General features: G+C 42.0%; 1 protein-coding gene across 1 annotated transcript; it reads left to right on the top strand.

Annotated features, from left to right (window-relative positions):
• The first annotated feature begins 25 nt into the window (after positions 1-25).
• zgc:101569 (uncharacterized protein LOC449822 homolog) lies at positions 26-20,600 on the top strand. Its single transcript, XM_063483921.1, has 7 exons — positions 26-338; positions 2,818-2,988; positions 6,885-6,982; positions 7,595-7,739; positions 17,869-18,018; positions 19,178-19,293; positions 19,437-20,600. The coding sequence occupies exons 1-7, from the start codon at positions 194-196 to the stop codon at positions 19,542-19,544; spliced, it is 933 nt and encodes a 310-aa protein (XP_063339991.1). The 5' UTR covers positions 26-193; the 3' UTR covers positions 19,545-20,600.
• The last annotated feature ends 666 nt before the right edge of the window (positions 20,601-21,266 follow it).

Genomic DNA, 21,266 nt, shown 5'->3' with positions numbered 1-21,266 from the left:
CTTTTGCGTTTGTTTTTGTTTCAGTCGGGAAGTTAAAAGAGTTGCTCCTTGATAGCACAGTTCAATCGAAGTAAGCCAGCTTCGTCAAGTACAGCTGAGGTTATATTTTTGCTTTGAGATATTTTTCACTGAACTTTGTTTTTTTTAAAGTAGTTTTTATTTAGACCTAGGTTTTTTCGTGCGAGTGTTAGCAATGGCGCTAAAACATTTGCGGACACTGACACCACTTTTAAGGTTTAAGTGTCAGAGTAAAACATTTGGAAAAGACTCTATAAAGACGATTTTAGTTCCAGTAAAATCCTACAGCGCTCAGCATGGAGGCGAAGACACGGGAAGAGGTGAGAGGAAAGTGCAATAACGTGATATAAACGCTAGGGGGCAGCAGAGGCTGCTAGTAAGGTGAAACAAGCTAATGAACGTTTGAACAGCTGTGATTTAATTTTTGGTTATTTTTCAGTATTTATTTTATAAGCTTTGTTCACAGCAGATGTTATTTATCTTTTAGGTCCTAAAAAATAATAATAATAATAAATTTGAGCTTTTTTAAAATTTTTATTTTCCTTCCTAGAAGCCAGACTTTCTTGTCATTTTAAATTGCTCTTGAGCAATTGGCCTCCAGACTTTATGAAGTTATTTCAGATAGCTGTGATTGCTAAAAGACATAAGTCTATGGGAAAACAGCTTTCTGTATGACCTCTGCACAAGGTTTCCTGCTGAGTTCATGGGCTCAGTCACTGATTTGGGGTCCTATTGAATAACAAATTATGCTTCTTGCTAATTCTTAGATTTTAAAACGGAAGATTATCTGTGGTATGAAACTGCAAGCTCATGGCTAACAACTGTCAGCCACCAACATCATTAGCTATGTGGTTTCATAACAATAACCGGTCTTTCTCTTCTTCAGTGTAGGGATGGTGAAAACGCTCATCAGCTTCTTCAGATAGCAATTGTTGGCATCACAACGGCTACAGCCATTTTAAAAAAACTGGCTGTGAAGCATTCAAGCATAAAAATTGCACCTTACTGAAGGGATGAACCAGTGCGTCTTTCTTTACTGTAATCTATGACAAATGCCAAATGCAACACAGTTTGATGTGCGCAAAATAGCATTTTTGCACAAGCAAGGTGACTCCAGAAGCGTTATTAATAAACTTGTCATATTTCAGCATAATGCAATCAAATTTTGTTGTCCTTAACATCTGAAAAAACTTAACAAGTGGAGGATAAAAGAATAAGTAGCAGGCTGAACAAATCAGCAAATGAACAGTATCTGAAAGTCATGCTCTTAAGAAATGAGGAATAAAATCTAGCAAAGACCCAACACAGGGCCCGGAGCTTTAGTTGTTCCATCTACTGTTCAGCGAAACCTCATCAGAAATGGTCTCAGTTGGAGAGTGGCTGTCAAGAAGGCACTCTTAAGAAAGGGAAACAGCGAGGAAGTATTGAAGTATTCCACATGACACAAGTACTGGACTGAAAATCAGTGAGGACAGGTCTGATGGAGTGTGATTCCAAATTTAAATTTGCAGCCCGGGCCACATCATTAATGAAGTGGTCATAGTGACAACGTCCAAGGAAGAGACTCGAATCTTCTTCAGGAAACCCGGAAAACTTTTCCTGAAGACTGCAAGAAATCACAGGAAAGTTTGAGTAAGACAGTTGAATAAGGATAGATCATTTTGAAGAATTTAACAGGATTTACAGAGATCGAGAATGTGTTTCGACACTAATGACCCATCGTATGGACAGGACCCCCCAGAGTTTAGACACTGGTGGTGGTGAAGGTGAAGATGGGAGGCTTGGATGGAGCTTTGAGTGACCTGATGGTGAGGTAGAGAGGAGCTGAACAAGCGAATGACAGAAGACCAGTAAGATGTAAAGCACGCAGAGTAGAGAGTGATTGGCTCCGAGCAGGTGAACAAGAAGATTATTGGATTAGAGCAATGATGTCAGCATTGAGTTTGACAGAGTGAGAAAGTGGAAATGATGTAATGAATAGACTTGAAGCACAGAAATGATTACAGGTCATTGAAGAATAAAGGTGGCAATACCAAATATTGGTATGACTTTCAAACGGACTGTTTTTGCCTTATATACTGTATTTCCACTCATTTGGATGTATTTCAATAAATCGCTCCACGTAGTTCTCGTCTTCCTTGAAAAAGAAAAAAAGAAGAAGAAGAAAAATGAGGGCTCAAAACTTTTGCATAGTGCTGTAAATATTAGAGGTTTTTTATTTTTTTGCAAACCCACAAATGAAAAACCAATCCCAAACAGTTACAGTGCAAAGTTGAATCGTTTTCCCTGCTGGCTTCCCGAGCGCACACAACACTGCACCGCTTAAAACGCTTCTTTTCCCTTGAAATCACTCTGGTAGTGTATGAGTGTAAAATGCGGTGTGAGACAAATTGTCTTTGTGCCTCACTTCACCGGGCTTTGTCATCCCCAGAATAGCCTGTGAGGTGAACACATCCAGTAGCTTCTCTCCTGGATGTAGTTTCCTCTGGGTGTGGTTGACGCTCGGTTTCCCGGGATGAACCTAAACAATGTCAGGTTGACTGCCTGCTGCAAGTTAAGGCCACAATCACTGGCACACACACACTGACCCAAAGTGCTCACCTCAGCCCAGATGATATCTTTCAGAGCCTCGTTCACTGTCATTATTTTATCAACTCTGTCCACATAAGACAATTTACGTCCCATCTCCATCCCGCCTACTGTGAAGTTAAAGCTTAATGTCTCTGGGTAAGCCTCTTTCTAAGTGTTGTGGCCCGCACTGGTTTCTCCCTGTGCATCTTTCTCGTTCTCTGTCATTAGCTGCAGGTCAGACTGTGGTCTCGGAGAGAAGGGGATCCGTGGTTACTGTGGCAATAAACCGGCCCAAGGTGCGTAATGCGGTGAACCAGGAGACAGCGAGGCGTCTGCTGGAGGAGCTGAAGGCCTTTGACAGTGACCCAGGCTTGAACGTGGCTGTCCTGCATGGGAAAGGTAAGATAGTCGTGTGGGGAAGGTTGGGGCTTAAATTGAGGCAGATATTTGCAGAAGCGTTACAGAGTCTTGTTAAGAGATTTTGTTAGTAGTAATCCTCCTAAGTGTCGCCCAGATTCTCATCCTCTTATTTATCTGTAATTAATACTTAAGCATGTCAGGCTTACAGCTGATCCTGAATATTAAGGAATATCTCTGTGAGCATTTCGCCTTAAAATGAGTTGATTTTCAAGCCGGGCAAGAATTTTGGTTGAAGGGAAAAAACGCTGTGGCACCAGTGAGTAACCAACAAACTTTTAACTGGAAAAAGAGAGAACAAAGTCTTAACATCTTAACATGATACAAATATGAGTATTAATTCATTCTCTGTGTTTTAACAGTATTTATACCTTGTCTCATGTATTAGTTAAAAATGGAAACTTGGCTTCCTGCTCACAGAGAGCACGACTGTTTCATTCTTCATTCATTTGCTATAACAGAAATATGCTGGATATAAAATTAGTTTTTAAAAGAAAATATTTAAAATTCTACTTTAATGTACCATAGAGTGTAATTATTCTAGGAATGAGTTGTAACATGTTTTTTTAAATAAAAAAATAGTACCCCCAGGTTTAAAGGCCACCATTAAAGAAACAGTGCCTGGAAAGAAATGCACATCTTTGTTAACTTGCTGAGAATCAGATAATGAGACTGACACTACACTCAGTGTCTGTAGAGGTAATTCTCCTCAGTCGCTGTGATTGTGAGTGCTTGATGTGACAACTACATCAAAGCAATGGAGAAAAACTGCAAAGGTAGAGCCATCAGTCTGTTAGCTTAGCATTAAGAGTGCAAAGAGTAAAACTGGATCAATGTCAGCGGATGCTGAGGGTCATAGTGCACAGCGGTGTTTCTGCACAGTCAATCATTACAAACCTCCAAACTTCATGTGGCCATCACCAAGCACAATGCAAAGCATCGGATATAGTGGCGTAAAGCACGCCGCCACTGGACTCTAGAGCAGTGGCGGCGTGTTCTCTGGAGTGACGAATCACAATTTTCTGCCTCTTCTACAAGCACTTCCTTCTTCTCCTAAGTACCTTCTATCTAACATTCACACTCCAATGAATGTGTCGGGAGCAACCTTGCAAATCAGAGAGGGAGGCCATTTCCGGCCACAGTCTAATGCAGTTGTAGGATATAATGGGATACTCACTAAAAATGGACGTAACTTCTTTCCATCCCTCCTTAGCCCTTAATTTCTTCCTTACTTCCATCCTCAGCATTCATCCCACCTTCCCTCACATCCGCTTTACCCAGCTTTGCTACTATGGCTGCTTAGATCTCAACCAAACGGTGAGATGACTAGGCAAGAGTGCACTCGGTAACAACACACACACGCCCACACTTGTAAGGTAGCCTGCACTATGTCAGCCGCGGATCCAAAATCATGCCACAGTCCTAATGCTTCTAAAAATAATCATATCCCACACACTCCTTCCTTTGGTGGAAATAATGTCTTCAGTCTGGATCAACCTGTCTGCTCCGGCCTCAGAGCGTACACTCCAAAAACCGGAGCATCTCCAGATGATGGCTTCTGATGGCGCTGTGAAATGAAAACGGTGTGTGTAACAGAGTAATTAGCTTTTATTAAACTGGTTAGCAATTAGCAGCACAGTGGGTAAAAGGTAAAAGTAGCTCTGTCGTGATTCCCTCTACATCTGTAATCTGATTTTAATCATCGAGCCACAGTTTCCTGTCAGCGGGCTGTCCCGTATTCCTGCTCCAGGATAACTTGACGACTGACCTTCAGTGATGATTAGCAGTGCGTCTGTGCTGCGAAATGACAAGCGGGAAGGTTCTAGTTTCAACGTAGTGGTTCTGCAAACATAAGGAATCCATTTTGTTCAAATTAGCGCCAACACAGCTCTCGTTCTTCAGCGTCCGAATGTGTGTTTTTAAACTTATGAAATTAAGAGTAATTGCTTTCAGCGGGTTTTGAATATGCTCGGACATATTTGGAGTGTTTGAGATTCGGATTTCTGTGGGCGTTTGTGGTTCAGGTACAATCTAGATGTCAGCCCAGCTGTGTCACTGTAAGACCTGAACAGATGGAAAGACACTTTGAATGTTTTTTAATTTTGCAGTAGCTCCAGAGAGTGAGACAGGAAGGAGGCAAGGCTGGTTATTATGGGTTGGTCACAGTATTAACTTGTTGCTCATTCAACTGCTGCATGAAACTTTGTGCATCAGGCATCAGCACCACAGCAGGTGACGTACAGGTGTTTGCACATTAGCGGCTCTTATCACCTGACTGTCAGTAAGCCGTTCACAATATTTTCTACAGCTGTCCTTTCTCACATGTTGCATACAGTAAGGAAACGGTCTGATTCAGGCATTTTAACACTACTGGATGTTCTCCATGTGTTTTAGGTGAGAGAGCTGCCTGAACACGGGCAGATTGAGGTGTGGTTAGTGCACCATTAGCTTTTTTAGTAAACACTTTGCAGTTAAAGATCGGCTGATTTGCACTCTCACATGCGCTTCTTTCGGGTGCGTTCTAGAGAAACAGTCAACGGACGAGGATGTGCAACACCAGCAACAAAAGCTCAGCGAGCTCAGTGAAATTCAGCCATTGATAATCGTTTTATTTTTATTTCTGCTGCGATATGTCAAAATGCCATGTTGAAAATGAAAAAATTGCTTCATAAAAATGTAAGCGCACAATTATATTGTGATTTCTAACATATTTGGCTCGGAGTCACTAAAAAAGAGTTGGCGTGCCAGATTATGGAGCCAACATAATGGAGTAAGGCTCTTGTGTTTAGAGGGTGGTGGCTTTTTTTAGGTTGGTATTTTTCATTTTTGTGCCATTTATAGTTGTTTGTTTTTTTTAAAGTGAGGTGGCTGCTGCATTTCTGTAGCCCAGTTTTATTTGTCAGCATTGGAAAGCTTGGCTGTGATGGCCTGAAGAGAAGAGTTGAAATTAAGGAGAAATGCTCGTGTGCTCTCAGGCTGAGATGTTAGAGCATAATACGATATCAGCTGTGACATCCTCAGGGATTTTATTTATTTGCCTTGATCAGATTAACCAATGATGAGTTTTTGTGTGTTTTGTTTTAGTTAAATTCTTAATAAATAAATAAGTAAATAGGAAAAAAAAAGCCGATGAACCCTTGTCCACGTACTTTTGAATCCTACGCTTTCCACTTCTTATTGTCCCTATGAAACTGCATCTTTTTGTAACTCCTGTGGAAACAAATGAAAAACTGTTTCAATTCTTGTAACATTGATGAACATCTGCAGATTCCTTTCTTCTGTAACAAACCTGAAGGTTTCCTTGTGATCCGTCTGTCGCTTCTGCTCATTTCCTCTTACAAGGACAAAGGAGATAAGGGTGCTCCCATAAACACGGTGACACACTGTGTTTCCGTAATTGCCTTGTGCTGACCCACAGCTGCAATCAAAAGCTCCCAGTCGATGGGTGTTGCTTCCGCATGCATTCATTAAAATCGTTTTCATTACTGTTACATTTCAGAGGGAGGAGGATTTTATGAGTCCCTGCCCGAAACTGTGACACAGTGTTTGTAGGCCTCTCGGGCAATGTTGTAATTACCACATGAATCCAACAGGAAGGGGCTGTGGTTGCAATATGTTACTCTTCTGTTAATGAGAATATGATGTGTGTGCATTTGCATGTGTGCGAGCACACGCGCAATCTGTGCCTATGCATCGGATCCTGCTTCTTTAGGGGGGAAGAGAAGCATTTGTGTGCCAGCCAGCCCAAAGCAAGCTGTGCTGTCCAAATTGTAGCCCTCAGACTCCAGCTCAACTTGTTGTTTTTTTCATCCTCGTCATTTTCCCTTCCTCTCTGACTTTCCAGCTGCCATACTTTGTAATTTTGCGGTCTCTTCCAGGAGGGAATTTCTGCGCTGGTTATGATCTGAAAGAGCTGGCCAATCACGCAGGCCCCTCGAAATTGGAGCAAGATGTCACAAAGGGTCCTGGTCCAATGGTGAGTGGTGAGGGTTAGATGTATATTTCCTTATGATGTTAAAGGGTTTGAATAGAATGTATATAAAAATAGATTTAGGGGCTCATGTTGAATCATGGAAATACCTCGGTAACTACAGATGCATAAGCAGAAAGCCCTGGCTTCTCATACAGTCGTGCCACTCGACGAAAGGACAAATCATAACACAAATGATGTACTGTAAGCCAGGAAAAGTGCAGGTCTGTAAGGTCTGTTAGGATCGCATGCAAAGGCTTTGGGATTGAGTGGACCTCCTGTGCAGAAAATTATAGCCTTATATCTCGTGCACAATACAAAGTGCTTCATTTGTTCAGCTACGGCCAGAACTTGGATCGTATTTCAGCCCTTTGTTTGACAGTTTGAGAAATGAATTGGCAAATGAAATCTGGAACGTTTTCAGTAGATAAACCCCAAAAAGCATGAAGTGGATAGTGAAAACATACATACATAAATATACACAGACAACAATTTACACAATTAGTTCTGGGAATATTTGTTCCTCGTTGAGTGTGTGTTGATTGTAGTCATTTGGCTTTGCGTACGGTGTAAGTGTGCGTGTATGTTTGCAGTCACTAATCCAGCTGTTTCCTCCAGGGCCCGTCCCGTTTACAGCTGTCAAAGCCCCTGATAGCAGCAGTGAGTGGTTTCGCCGTGGCTGGAGGGTTGGAGCTGGCTCTGCTGGCAGATCTGAGAGTGGTGGAGGAGAGCGCCGTCATGGGAGTGTTCTGCCGCAGGTTTGGTGCGTCTAACACTCCACGCTGCTATTATCTCTTCTACTGCTTCAGTTACTACTGTAATGTGCTGTATGGTCTGTCAACAAACTGGTGACTGTCACCACTACGGCTTTGTCTAGACAAAAAAAATAGATACTAAAATGTTGACCCTTTTAGCAGAGCCCTGCTCACAATCCAGACATTCAGATACCACGATGGCAGGTACTGCACCTAATAATAGAAGTGGGGGAAGATTTTTGGTACCAGAATCTTTCTGGTTCTAGTCCAAATGGTTCTGACAATTATAGTTGAGCAGGCTTTGATTGCATGCAGGTATATAGTCAATTTGTTGAAAATGGATTCTCGAAACTATTATCTATGGTCTGAAGAAGGCCCACAAATCCAGAGGTCTGGATGTTTGGTGGTTATGCCGAACCCCCAAAATACTTGCCAATGTCCTAGAAGTCAGAAAATGTGGAGTGCCCACTCCAGGTCAGGGACTAATTGCTGCCCCAAGTGGAGGAGTTAAAGTATCTCGGGATCTTGTTCACAAGTGAGGGAAGAGGGGAGCAGGAAACTGACAGATAGAAGTAAGTGTAAATGCAAATGCTATTGATTTACCACTCGATCTATGTCCCTAACCTCACCTATGATAACGAGCTCTGTGTAGTGACCAAAAGCATGAGTTCGTGGATACAATTGGCAGAAATGAGTGCTCTCACAAGGTTGGCTGGCCTCTCCCTTAGAGATAAGTGGAAGAGTTCAGTCATTTGAGGGGGACTCGGAGTAGAGCTGCTATTCCTCCTGACTGAGATGATCATGATGCCTCCTGGGTAAATTGTTATGGACATGTCCTACTTGGAGGAGGCCCTTGGGTAGACCCAGGACATACTGGAGGAATGAAATTCTTTGGATGGCCTGGGAATGCCTCACTAAGCCCCAGATAAGGTGGAAGAGGTGGCTAGGGAGGGAGGTCTGGGTTTCTCTTCTTAAGATGCTGCCCCTCTAACACAGCCCTGGGTAAGGGGAAGAAGATGGATGGATGGAGGGATAGATCAGTGGATGTCCCCAGAGTCATTAGACAATAGCCAAAGCATTTCAGGTTATCCAGTGAGCTCTTATTGCTGCTCTGCTAGTAGTGCTACTTCTGTTTGTGTGCTTTTTGTACACAACAAGCCTAATATTAGAAATATCACTGATGTCTTTACTTTAATATTACTAGTATTCATACGAAAATATCTAATGATCAAAAGAAGCGCTGCAGCTGGCCGTTCTTAATTTCCTGCCACTCATAGTTGCAGTGCTATCTCTATTAAACGCTTTACCAAAGTCGTAGTTGTAATGACATTAACAGCCATGCTTTTTCTCAGTTAATCCTGCTGCTGTTAAGAATACCAATCCAAGCCTGTCAGTAGTAACACAAGAACCAGGGGGACCTATTTTTTGGCAGGCCATCTCTTTTTTCCCCTTCTTTTCTGTTTTTTGTTCTACCTGTGTGTGTGTGTGCGTGTGTGTGCGCGTGTGTGTGTGTGTGTGTGTGTGTGTGTGTGCTCAGCTAATTATATCTGCCCGTGAAAGTGTCCTTGTGTTTTTCTTTGCATCCAAAGATACATCACTTGTGTCCTAATGCCAGGAAGTCGACACTGTTTCTATTTTTCAACTCTGTTACTCTGTCCTGTGTTATCACCGAGCCTCCTCTTGTTTGTGTGCGAGGACGGAGGCAGCGCGATAACACCAGTGACCGTGACCTTTTGGCATCACGGCTAGAGTCTGCTGGGCAGTCTTGATAAGTAGAAGAGGAAGCAGCCAACTGCCAGGTTTCCACTGCAGGGCCAAAACAGGGCTTACATATTATTTATGTCACACAATTTCCTCATAAACAACATTTTCCCTTTTTGGCGTCTAGTAGCTTACAGGCAACGTTTGCATGCTGAGTCAATTCTACTTTTAAACGACCAAGCAGTACTTTAGAGCATCTGCTGTAAACACTTTAGGCTAATCCTGATCCCATTGCTGGCTTCACTCGGTAAAAGTGGCTCATGTTGGAGCATCGCAGCTTCTCTCATAGAGCTGTCACTCCTCTGACCGTGCTGCCGGACGGCTTAAAATCCAGCCATAGTGTTTATAAATACAGCTGTTGTACTATAATTTACTGGGAGTACTAGATTTAGAGTGTAAACATGCATGGTTTATTATCTAAGCCTGTAATTTAACAGGGGAGCATCCTGGCAGTGCCCTCATCTGCTGACCGACTGTGCAGTTCATCCTCACAGACAGAGTAGTGCCATGTCCTCAGTGTAGGGAACACTCGGCTCTACTTGCTGTGTGTTTTTTATATGTAGTTTTTTAGTGTTAGAGCCATTTTACTGTCATTATTGTTGTTTCATTTCTGTCCTACCCAGTGGCAGACAGAAGGCAACAGTCAAAGCAAGGCTCATGGCGAGCCTGCACTACCATAGACTGTCATTATTCTGCAGCCTTTAATGTCTTCTCACGTTACTCAATGTTGGAGTCTGTGCAGCTGCTTGTGCTTAACATTTTGTCAAGATTTGTTGTCATGCAAACTATTTATTAGTGTTACACCGGGCTAAGTGATGAGCGGAGCAACAGTACAAGTGTCCCGGTGATGTGTTTAACCCACATATCAACGACCGCTGCATCCTTCCAGGTTTGAGCCCTAAATGCTCAAAAAATGCAAAATGGCAGAAAAACACTCAATGAAAAATTCGCTCCTTCACTAGCAGGAGATGCTAGATGACCCGCTAAATGGGGAGCTCCTCATACCCAATTTATATACTCGTGCTGAATGGAGTCAGCTGGACTGGCCCCACGGGAGACAGATTAGCACCTGAGCAATACTACACAGCATCCATCCAACCATCCATTGGATCCATAGTTTACTTGTTTATGCATTCGCAAGATATCCCAGGTTCAGTTGCAGGAGGGTGAACAAATAAGTTTGGGATTGCATCAGGAGGGGCATCTGGCATTAAAAAAAAATATGGAGTGACCCTCTTTGGTGACCCCAGAGAGTAAGGCAGCAGTTGAAAGCTCATTTCATTTTCTAATTTCTGAAAAAACAAAAAAACATTGGAAAGAGTAGAAATGATGCAAAAGTTGTCCTTTCAACAGTGGGTTCGGTTTGTCTCTGAAAACAAGCTTTCTTAAATGTTTTTTAGAAATATCGGCCTCCACTCTGCACGTCTCATCAGCAACGAGACGAAGCCGACATCTGCGCTCTTCCATCATCTCAGAACTATGTTTGGGAGGCAGAAATGAGCATTACTGCGGTGTCGACACATTAAGTTACACATTTCCTCCCAGTAATTAATTCTGAGCCTCATATTTGATTGCCACATATTTTGTTTGTCAACACATTAGCGTCGTTTCCTCCAGCTTAGCCGAAACCGCTGTGGTTTTTCATTCAGATGTTCGTTTAGCAGAAGAGCGGTTTTACTGTGGCTTCACCAGTTTTATACTCACTTTCTGCATAGCTTAGGCCTCCCTACCAACATTTCCTCTTCCTTAAACCTTTAGGTGGTGTTTTGTCTGTTTTTTTTCTTAAATGAACCTGTGGGTGAAGGAACATTAGATCCAATGAGGCTTGACAAAAAGCCGCTTTTTAAGAGTTCAATTTTTAACACACAAAAAAAGAGGCTTAACATTAAAGTTTAAAAATCTTCTAATGCTAACGCTAAACAATTAAAAACCAAACTTCCCAAGCCTTTCACATCAAAAGTACTGCTGTTCTGCCGGGCGCACTGTTTATTTAAAGATCCTGCGTTTCTTAGTGATTATTTCCTTTTAATGGTCGAATTCTGTAACCGTTTTTTGGGCCAGGCACAGATGGCAGCAGCCGGAGGGAATCCCTGGTGGCTTTGGAGATGAAAAACCCTCAGAGGCTCGCTGCGCTGCTCTGATGTGGGCCAGCGGTTACCGCAAGGATCTGACAGTTTTCTGGCATGTGATTGGCTGCCAAAACCTGTGGCTTCCTGTCTGGGGCACCTCTGCCCCGCCAAGGAGGAAATGAGAAGGAGGAGATGGTTGCGTCACAGGAATCTGGTGTTGGTGTCTGCTGCTCTTTGAATTTTCAGTCCTGAATGAAAAACCATGCCACTTACCTAATTCCCTCATGTTATTTTGGTTCCTTAAACCAGAGGAACATAACAAAGGGGAAAAAAAGAAAGAGTTGGAGTAGGAAATGGAAAATAAAAATACTTCACTTGTCTTAGTCTTTGTGTCTAACTAACTTGGGACCCCTCCTACACATAAACCAATCCATTTTAAGCCCTGTGTGTTCCTGGATGGGTAAGGCAGATTCTAATTAAGAAACAAGAAGCCAATAATTGAGGGACACAGTGCCAGATTTATTTTTTAAAGTGAAGCTCTAGATTTAATGAGGCTTGACAAAATGCATTATCACAATAGTTAATAGTTTAACTCTATACCCCCTGAAAGCCTCCTAGGAGTAATCACTGAAGCTCTTATCTTATATATTTCAGGCCTGCTTATAGAACAAAATGATTGTTTGCTTCAGAAGATAGTGAGGGTGGAAAAACCTGGAAACTATTCTAATATTTAGCCAACAACATCTTTATTGATATAAACTGAGGTGCCAGTGGAGGTCGTCAAATGTCGTCTTTATGGGTGGAGAGAGTTAAAGGTTAAGGGGAAGCTTGTTCCCTGTTAGATCTTATCGTGCACAGTACTTACATGTGATTTCGCCCTTTTTCTGAGTTGCTACACCTTCTGCCATTTTCATGGCTCGAGGCCCCATTTACAGCCTTGGTGGTCTTGTGTAATAGCCCTCTGCAAACTAAACAATACGCAGCCCTGGTATTAAATCAGTGGGCTAAACACATGAAATCAAGTTAGCTGTGTGGTGCTCATTTCTGACCCTGCCCAACTCAGTTATTTTCCTCGATTCCCAGTCAGTATTTCAAAGCGAGCTTCCGATTGAAGGTCTTGTCCATTTAGTCTGGAGTTCTCCGGAAATCGTTAATCCACATCAAACTTAATCGCATTACCCTCATGGGAGGCCATTGTAGTGGGTTTTGCTTTGATGTGGTGAGGATGCCAGCAGCACCAGGAGCAAACCAGAATGCCCCAGTGTGTCACGTTTCACACTGTTTTGGGGTTATTAGCAGCTAAAGAATGGTGGGTGTGTTGCCTTATTTTCTTTTCGTGGGACTTGGTACCTAATTCATGCTAACGATGATGAGTTGATGCCTAGAGCTTTAAGAGTGATGGGCCACCTCTTATTTCTGTATAGTTTGTTTGGAAAATGGGAAATAGGTGCAGAAATGTATTGAAACGTGGAAGGATACATGGATTCATAGTATTTAAGAAAAAAACAGCTTGAAAGTCGATGTTTATTTGACCAACTTTATTCTTCAACGCAACCTGAACTCTTTTAGTCGAGCTTTCTTCTCATTTCTTTAAGTAGTGTTAAGGAATCTTTATCCCGGCTTCTTGAAGGACATTCAAAGCTCTTCTTTGGATGTTGGCTGGCTTTTGTTCTGTTCTCTGTCAAGATGATCCCACACTGCTTCAGTAATCTTGAAGTCTGTGCTCTGGGGATGTCAGTCCATGACTGATCTGTTTTACTGTCCAGGTATGCTTTTACTGCATTGGCAGCATGTTGGGATCACTGTCATGCTGAAACATGACCTCTGTGCATACTGAACCACAATTTGAACCAAACATTTCAGATTTGGATTCATCGCTCCATGAGACCTGTTGCCACTAATTTTCAGTCCAGTTCTTGTGTAATTTGAAGACTACAACCTTTTCCCTCCTGTTTCCTTTCCTTAAAAATGCTTTTTGATAGCCACACCTCCTCCAATGTAATAGCTCGATAGTGCGTAAACAATATTATTGCTGTCAATCTGTGTTGTCTTTGGTATTTCTGTAGATTCAAATAAATAAATGGTAACAAGTTATGTGTTTTTACAACAGAGTGTAACAAAGGGCCTGAAAATACAATTTAAATTGTATTTTTTCATTTTTCTTTTAAAATTGGTCCTTTGAGTCTGAGATATTTTCTTATGCTTGATTGATTTATAGGTCACTATTAACTGACCGAAAAAATAAAAAAAACCCATTTCTCTGATGATCAGGTACAAAATCCAGACTTTAACACTTTAGATCTGTTAATATAAAACATCGAACAGCCTTTAGAAATCCCGGAAAACTATTGCTCAAGATCACTTTTAAAAAATGACATCAAAGTCTGGCCCCTTGGAAACAAAATACAAAGAAACGAAGGGTGGCTGAAGATTGTTAAACAGTGCTTTATATTTGTCCTTTTAGCGCTTTGAACCAGAGTTATATCTTTTATGAGACGAGAAAAGATATAAAGTCGGTGTGCATTTCTGTTAACTGTCCTTTTAAGTATTTCATGGTCAATATACAGAAACATCACGAGTTACAAGCGGAAAGATATTTTTATCGCTCTCTAAATGTTGCCTCATGTCATTAGAACACATTCGATGATTACTCAGAATTGCTTTTTCTAAGTAATGTTATGACATTTTTATACAAAACTATGATGGAATTTTCTGTCACAGGGCAACACATTTCAAAGTCTGCAGTAAGAAGATAAAAGAGCAGATATCATCTGTCCTCTAGACTTTTACATATCAGTCAGATAAGCAGGAAGAGAACTCACTCTTCTGTCTGGTTATTAAACAATAGGCTCTGCTGATTCATTCTTAGCCCTGCTTTGAACAAATTGGGAGTTGACTGCTTTTCAAATATCTGGCTCATTACTAAGGACCAAAGATGACAAATCCACATCGTATTTTTTATCTTCAGCATCAGGATCATTGCTCAAACGTCCCCCCACCACCACCTTAAAAGAGGATCTCCACCACAGCCAGGCTCTTTCAAGCCAAACATACCTTTTTAGTTAAAAACTGCTTCTGAGCTCCTATTCATGTGGGACAAAGCGCAGGTCTGTCAAACAGGACACATCAGAGACGGGACTATCAGAGAAAGAGGGGTGGAGTGGGGCTGCCAAGGGTGGAGGTGCTGGAGACGGCTGCTGTGGATAAGAAGGGAGATCCTTCCGGTAGCTGATAGCAGCGGTGCCAACAGCAGCACCGAAAGACAGAGACTAGGGGGTCAACCTGGTCTTTATCTGCTTTTCTTTGACTCAGGCTCTGTCTTCTTCTGGCCTTTTTTAAGCTCAGCGTGCTTCTTGACATTTTTCAAACAGTTGTGTGTCTGTGTCACTCTACTGACTTCCTGTTTCTGTCTTTTCCTGCAATCAGATTGATAACACTGGGCTTAACAAGCAGCACAATCTTCAAGTTATTTCTCTGTCACTGAGGACTGTAGCAGTGACTCCCAGCAACAGGGTCATTTAACCCATGCAAAGACTGTTAAGGAGCTCATTTAGTTGAAAAGAAATGTATCCAAGTAGACAAAATGGATATCAACACACCTTCTCAGTAAAGGACTGTGGCTTTTAAATCAAAACAAACTGGGTTTAGGCTGCCACAGTACAACCTGCATTACTCAGAACCTGCATTTCACACAAACTCATGGAATGAGGGAACACTGAAAAGAACTGAGTGAAATCTCATCTTTGCAGACAGTGTAGAAACCCCCTCCCTCACTCGTCTAATTACAGTCAGCCTGTGAGAGCACCATATGTGCCGACCTGGACCAGGCCCCTGGATTGGTCGCACATGTATTAGCGCTGGTATTCCGTGTATTCCAGTTTAATTTATTTGAACGACACGGAGAGACAGAGTAGCTCACTGAGTATGAATAGAATCGCATTATTTCCATGACTCTCCACAGAATGAAAGAGGGGGAGGAAGAAAAAATTGAAAGCTCGCATGATGATTTGGGGTTATGAAAACATGTTCTACACATGTGCTCTCAATAAGAGGCGGTCAAACAGAATCAGTGACTTGGAGGAATTAGGGAGTTGGGATTGTGGTGTGGAGCTTGGGAGAACTGAATGGTAGAAAGTGTGCCAGTTGCAGCTGGTGCTCTTTAGAAATTAGGACTGATGCCAGAAGTTTACGGTACCTTGCAGCGTTCCCTCTTATTTTCACCCGATTTCTCTCCGCTGGACGCGATAATAATGCAAATGTGTCCATTGAGACTAAGAGTAAAGAGGAGTTTTCTTGCACTGATGTAAAGAAAGTCAGTAGTGTTTCATCAGCTGTTTCCACACAACTTGAGCGACTTTTAATGAACATGTTACACACGGCACAGCAGCCTGCATTCACTTTAATCTCATACAGTTAATTAATATTTATTTAAAGATCATTTTTTTCAGGAACTTCAGGCTTTACTCCAGACTCCTCATCATTCAAGTATTGTTTTTATTTGTTTTATTCATTGCAAAAGAATGAAAGGAATAATTTTAAAACTTATCAGATCTCAGTGGGAGAAAATCATGCTGGATATCAACACTAATATGGACTGGGTAATATGTTAGGAATGAAAGGATGACACATTGTTTTAGGCAGATGAAAATGATGAAGCTACAGAGGGCTGAACTCAAAGACATCCATGAAATCAAGGTGAAAAAGTGATGCAGCAGGCTAGTCCATTTTGACAAAATTGTAATTGCAGGAACGGCATCAGATGGGCAGAAACATAAAGAGGTTTTCTCTTGGATTTAGGTCAGGTGAGCGTGGGGGCCAGTCAGTGGTATTAATTGCTTTCTCCTCCAGGAACTGCCTGCATAATCTCGCCATATGAGGCTGGGCATTGTCGTGCACCAGGACCCACTGCACCAGCGTAGAGTCTGAATGGGTCCAAAGATGTCGTCTCGATACTAAAGGCAGTCGGGTGGCATTTCCTACCCCGTAGATGTCTGTGCGTCCCTCAGTGGATTTGGCTTGCCAGACTGTCACTGACCCAACACCAAACCAGTTGTGCTGAACGATGTTACAGGCAGTATTAACGTTATCCACGGCTTCTCAAGACCCTTTCACATCTGTCACGTGTGTTTAGGGTGAACCTTCTCGCATCTGTGAAAAGGACAGGGCGCCAGTGGTGGACTCTGGTATTCTATGGTAAATGGTAATTGTGCTCCATGGTGCTGAGCAGTGAGCACAGGTCCCACTAGAGGACGTCGGGGCCTCAGGCCACCCTCATGAAGCTTGTTTTTGATTGTTTGGTCAGAGATATTGAAACCAGTGGTGTGCTGTCATCTTGTAGCTCTCTGGCAATGCTCATCATGTTCCTTAAAGCACAAAGGAGCAGTAGTGGTCACGCTGATAGGTTAAGGGCCCTGTTGAGCTTTTCTGACTGTTTTTTTCACTAGTTTTGCATTTGGCTAGAGTCAGTGTCACTACTGGTGGCATGAGGTGGATATCTGGATCCTACAGAGTTTGCACAGCTAGTCCAGCTCCTCCAGTCCAACTCCTCTAAAGGAGTACATGCTGATGGGATGGCCCTGCTGATTGGTTAGGACCTTCTACGGCCCTGTCCAGCTCTGCTAGAGTAACTGCCCTCCTCCATGCTCTTGAGACTCTGCTGAGGGACAAACCAGAACAAACCTTCTGGCAATGGCATGTTGGACTGCCTGTGGAACCTCTGTAGGATCCAGGTATCACCTCATGGTATCAGTAGTGACAGTAGCCTAACAGAAAGCAAAACTAGTGAATAAAAACAGTCACAAAGATGAGGAGGGAGAAAATGTTGGTGGCCTCCACCTGTAAAACCCTCCCTGTTTTAGGGGTTGTCCCATTGTTGCCCCTGTAGTGCACCTGTTAATTTCATTCACACCAAACCAGTTCAAACTGATTAACAAGCCACTTAACTGACCAATATCCCAGAAGTTTAAATGATTGATGCTATAGTCAGATTAAAAAGTGTTCCTTTGATTTTGTTTTTCTTTTGAGCGGTGTAATTTATTGGTTAGATTTTGTTTATTTGGTCTAATCTCAGGGAAAAAATGAAAACAAACTGCATTTAATGCACCATTTAAAATGTCACAGTAGGAAATGTTTCTTTGATGAAACATAAATGATTTATCAGTTTTCTTCAGACCTATTCAGGAGTAATCAGATGAGTATAACAAGGTGTTATGTACTGTCAAAGTAAAAGGAAGCACAGCAGTAGAACTAATGTCTTTCATGCACAGTAGGCTCAGATATATATTTTATATTTGAAATCCTTTTCTAGGTGTTCCACTGATTGATGGAGGCACGGTGCGCCTCCCACGTCTAATTGGTTTATCAAGAGCACTCGACCTGATTCTGACTGGACGGCCAGTTGGAGCACAAGAGGCTCTCGCATATGGACTGGCCAATAGAGTCGTTCCTGATGGCCAAGGTATGTAAATTGAGTGTTTTAGCAACATCATTTTGTGAGTTAGTATGAGATATTAGACCTCAGCATCCCAGCACTGAGTATTTAAAATCATCAAGCACCAAAATGTTACTAAAAATACTTGAAGTGATTGTTTTTTAACTTTTATTATTTAATCATAAATTTATAAAACAATTCAATTTTGTTTGAATTGAGGTGCTTTATTGTAAAGGCCCTATAATAATACAGAGAAAACACCAACAACCAAATAACCCACTATGTGCAAGCACTTGGTGACAGTGGGAAGGAAAAAACCCCGTTTAACAGGAAGAAACATCCAGCAGAACCAGGCTCAGGGAAGAGGAAACACTGGGAACTCTGGGAAAGTTCTTGCTTTAAAAGTGATAACAGATACTCAATATTAGATTTTTTTTTTTTACTTGAATTAAAGCCGTAATTAAAGCTTTAATTACATCTTGATTGACTGATTTAAATCTGATTGTGTTGTTGTACAGAAGCAAAAAGTGACCTTGTACAGATACTTATGGTTCTGTCTTTAACGTACTACATGGATAGAGCTGGGTTAGGTTAAGCAGGCGCTGTGGCTTCAACGCCACACTGGAGCTATAAAGCCCCATTAGTGCTGTCTCCTTGTCTCGTTTCAGGATTAAGCTACACACACATTTCAATGTGGCATTTCCTGTGTTATATTAATGCATAAAGTCTCTTCTATGCATAAATCCAAAAAAAGCGTCTCCATGTGGTCTTCATGATTCCCCCTCCTCCATCCTTAGATGTTAGAAGAAGATTAGCTAATTCTTTTAGGAAACACTTCTTCCCACAATTGCCTCTCCGAAGGATGATCACTTAGCTCAAGTTTGACATCAGAGGAAAGCGAAGAAGTAGCACTTCATCATGTAGAGAGGCAGATCAGAGTGTGCCATCATGAGGTGTAGTTTATTTTCCAAATGGCTGATCTGGATGTGTTCCAGTGCTTTTATGTGGGTGAGGAGGCAAAGTGACGCGAAGGCCCAGTGGCAGCATTAAAACACATTGAAATGCAGTACGTTAGGGATCTTTGTGTATTCTCTGTGTTGGGAATGGACATGTTTCCTAACATATGGACACTGCACATCCTCTATTTGTTTTCACTGTGTTGATTGAGTTCATATTGCAACCACAGCTTTACAGGCGGCGCTGGAGCTAGCAGAGCAGATCAGCTCCTTCCCTCAGCAGTGTCTGCGAGCCGACCGTGCTTCAGCCATGTACGGCTGCTATGACGCTCCATCTTTCACACAGGTAGGCAGATCCATATTTACACATTTTGATGGGATAATAGCTTAAAATGAGTTCACGGTTGTTAATGGTTGAAGGGTTGTAGTATAAAGGAATAAAATGCCTTTATGTAAATACATGTACATTTTCTTTGTTGTCTTGTCCAGGCCATGCAGTATGAAATCGACCATGGGATTCCTGTCATCCAAGCAGAAGCTGTTGCCGGGGCACTCAAATTTACTTCTGGAGTAGGAAGAGGAGGAAAGTTCTCCTAGGATTTAGCTTGCACTAACCTTATGAAGTGTGACTTCAGGTGATCCAACACATCCTGCTGCACACTTTCAAAGTCTTTGTCCACAAGTTGAAAGTATTTTTTTATGTCTGTACTCACTTCTTATCTGCTTTAAAAGTAATTACAGTTACAGTGAAATCCAATAATTAATCTCAATTTAAAAGAAATCAACTAATGATAATATCTTTCTACCACTAATCGCGTCTTTTTGGTTTAAAATTTACTATGTTGTGAGTTGCACTTGGGAGCAGCTCAGTGGAGCGGTGGCTGTCAACAAGTTTTTGAAAATTACTGCACTGTCTCCAGACATAATTTTAGAGTTGGTGTTAGTAATTTGAAATACACAAAGTGCACATGCTGCACGGCCCACTTTCTCCCTCAGTGAGTTTTCAGATGTTTATGAGGGGACTTTGACTTTCATTTCTCAATGTAAAACACACTAATCCCTAAACTTCCCCCAAATTCAAAAATGTGTCGTATGAAAAGCAACATATAATGTTTACTTTTAATAAAATGAGAGCTTCCCTGATTTTCTCTGTTGTTTCTAACACCCTGTGGACTGATTTCTACGTGAAGGACCAATTCGCAACCATCTGCCAACCAGAATATGAATATATATCCCTGACTCTTTGGCAAATGGTTGCTGGAGATTGATGGTGGTCACTGGGAATTCAGTTGTCCCAATCACACAGACCTAGAGACCAGTCAGTGAGCGTCTGAGAGCCACTCATCGCTGGGGAAAAAAAAAGCGCAGAGGGACAGCTTTTGCTTTGAAGGCAAATGTTCTGTGTTTCAAGTGTGTATTGCACTTTTTCTACCACTTGGCGAGATCTTAGCTAGTGTACTTGGCTATTTGCAGACAAGTTTGCATCTTCTATGCGCTCTACAGGCGACTGCAGGAATTTACTAGTGACCAAAGCAATCATAAGGAGTTTTTTTTGTCACAGCATCTTCTTTGTGATCAATTGCGTCTAGAAAACTCCAGGAACCACTGAACAACCACATTTTTATGGGGAATACACATTTCCCCCACACATTCAATTGTGTGGGGGAAATGTGGGGGAAATGTGTGGGGGAAATTGTGTGGGGGAAATGTGTGGGGGAAATTGTGTGGGGGAAATGTGTGGGGGAAATTGTGTGGGGGAAATCTCACTTTCATTGTTTTTTCTTAATATGTATTATTGTAGGGTCTACCTTACAATATAAAGTGCCTTGAGGGGACTGTTGTTGTGATTTGGCGTTTTATAAATAAAATTGAATTGAAAGTGGCAGACGCCTCTTAGGAATTAGGAACAGGTCTTTTAGCATGCAGATCATCTTTACTGTTTGTGCCACTGCTGGAGAGTCATGTGACCACAAAACCACTCCAACTCAAAAGACTAACAAGATGTCGAAAGCAGCAAACCTGCAGGAGCTCGCAGTTGCTCCTTCGACTGAAGAAACACTTGATAACTGGGTTAAGGTGTCTGCTTGCATGTGTGTGGGTGCGTGTGTGATTTAGCAACTGTAGCAATACAATTACTGCAGAAAATTTAGCGCTTATTATCAGGTCTGTGCCAGGTGGAAGCATTCCTGTGGCTTTGGCGCATACTTCCCCTTAATTTAGCATGTTGGAGATTCTTGAGGAAAAAAAAACAACTTGGTTCTCTCTGCATGAAAGTTTGTGTGAACTCCTCAGTGACCTCTTAAATAAAAATGTCTCATG

The sequence above is a fragment of the Pelmatolapia mariae genome, linkage group LG9 (genome assembly GCF_036321145.2).
Source record: "Pelmatolapia mariae isolate MD_Pm_ZW linkage group LG9, Pm_UMD_F_2, whole genome shotgun sequence".
Classification (NCBI taxonomy): domain Eukaryota; kingdom Metazoa; phylum Chordata; class Actinopteri; order Cichliformes; family Cichlidae; genus Pelmatolapia; species Pelmatolapia mariae.
The sequence above is the reverse complement of the archived record's forward strand: the minus strand, read 5'-3'. Positions and strand labels throughout refer to the sequence as shown.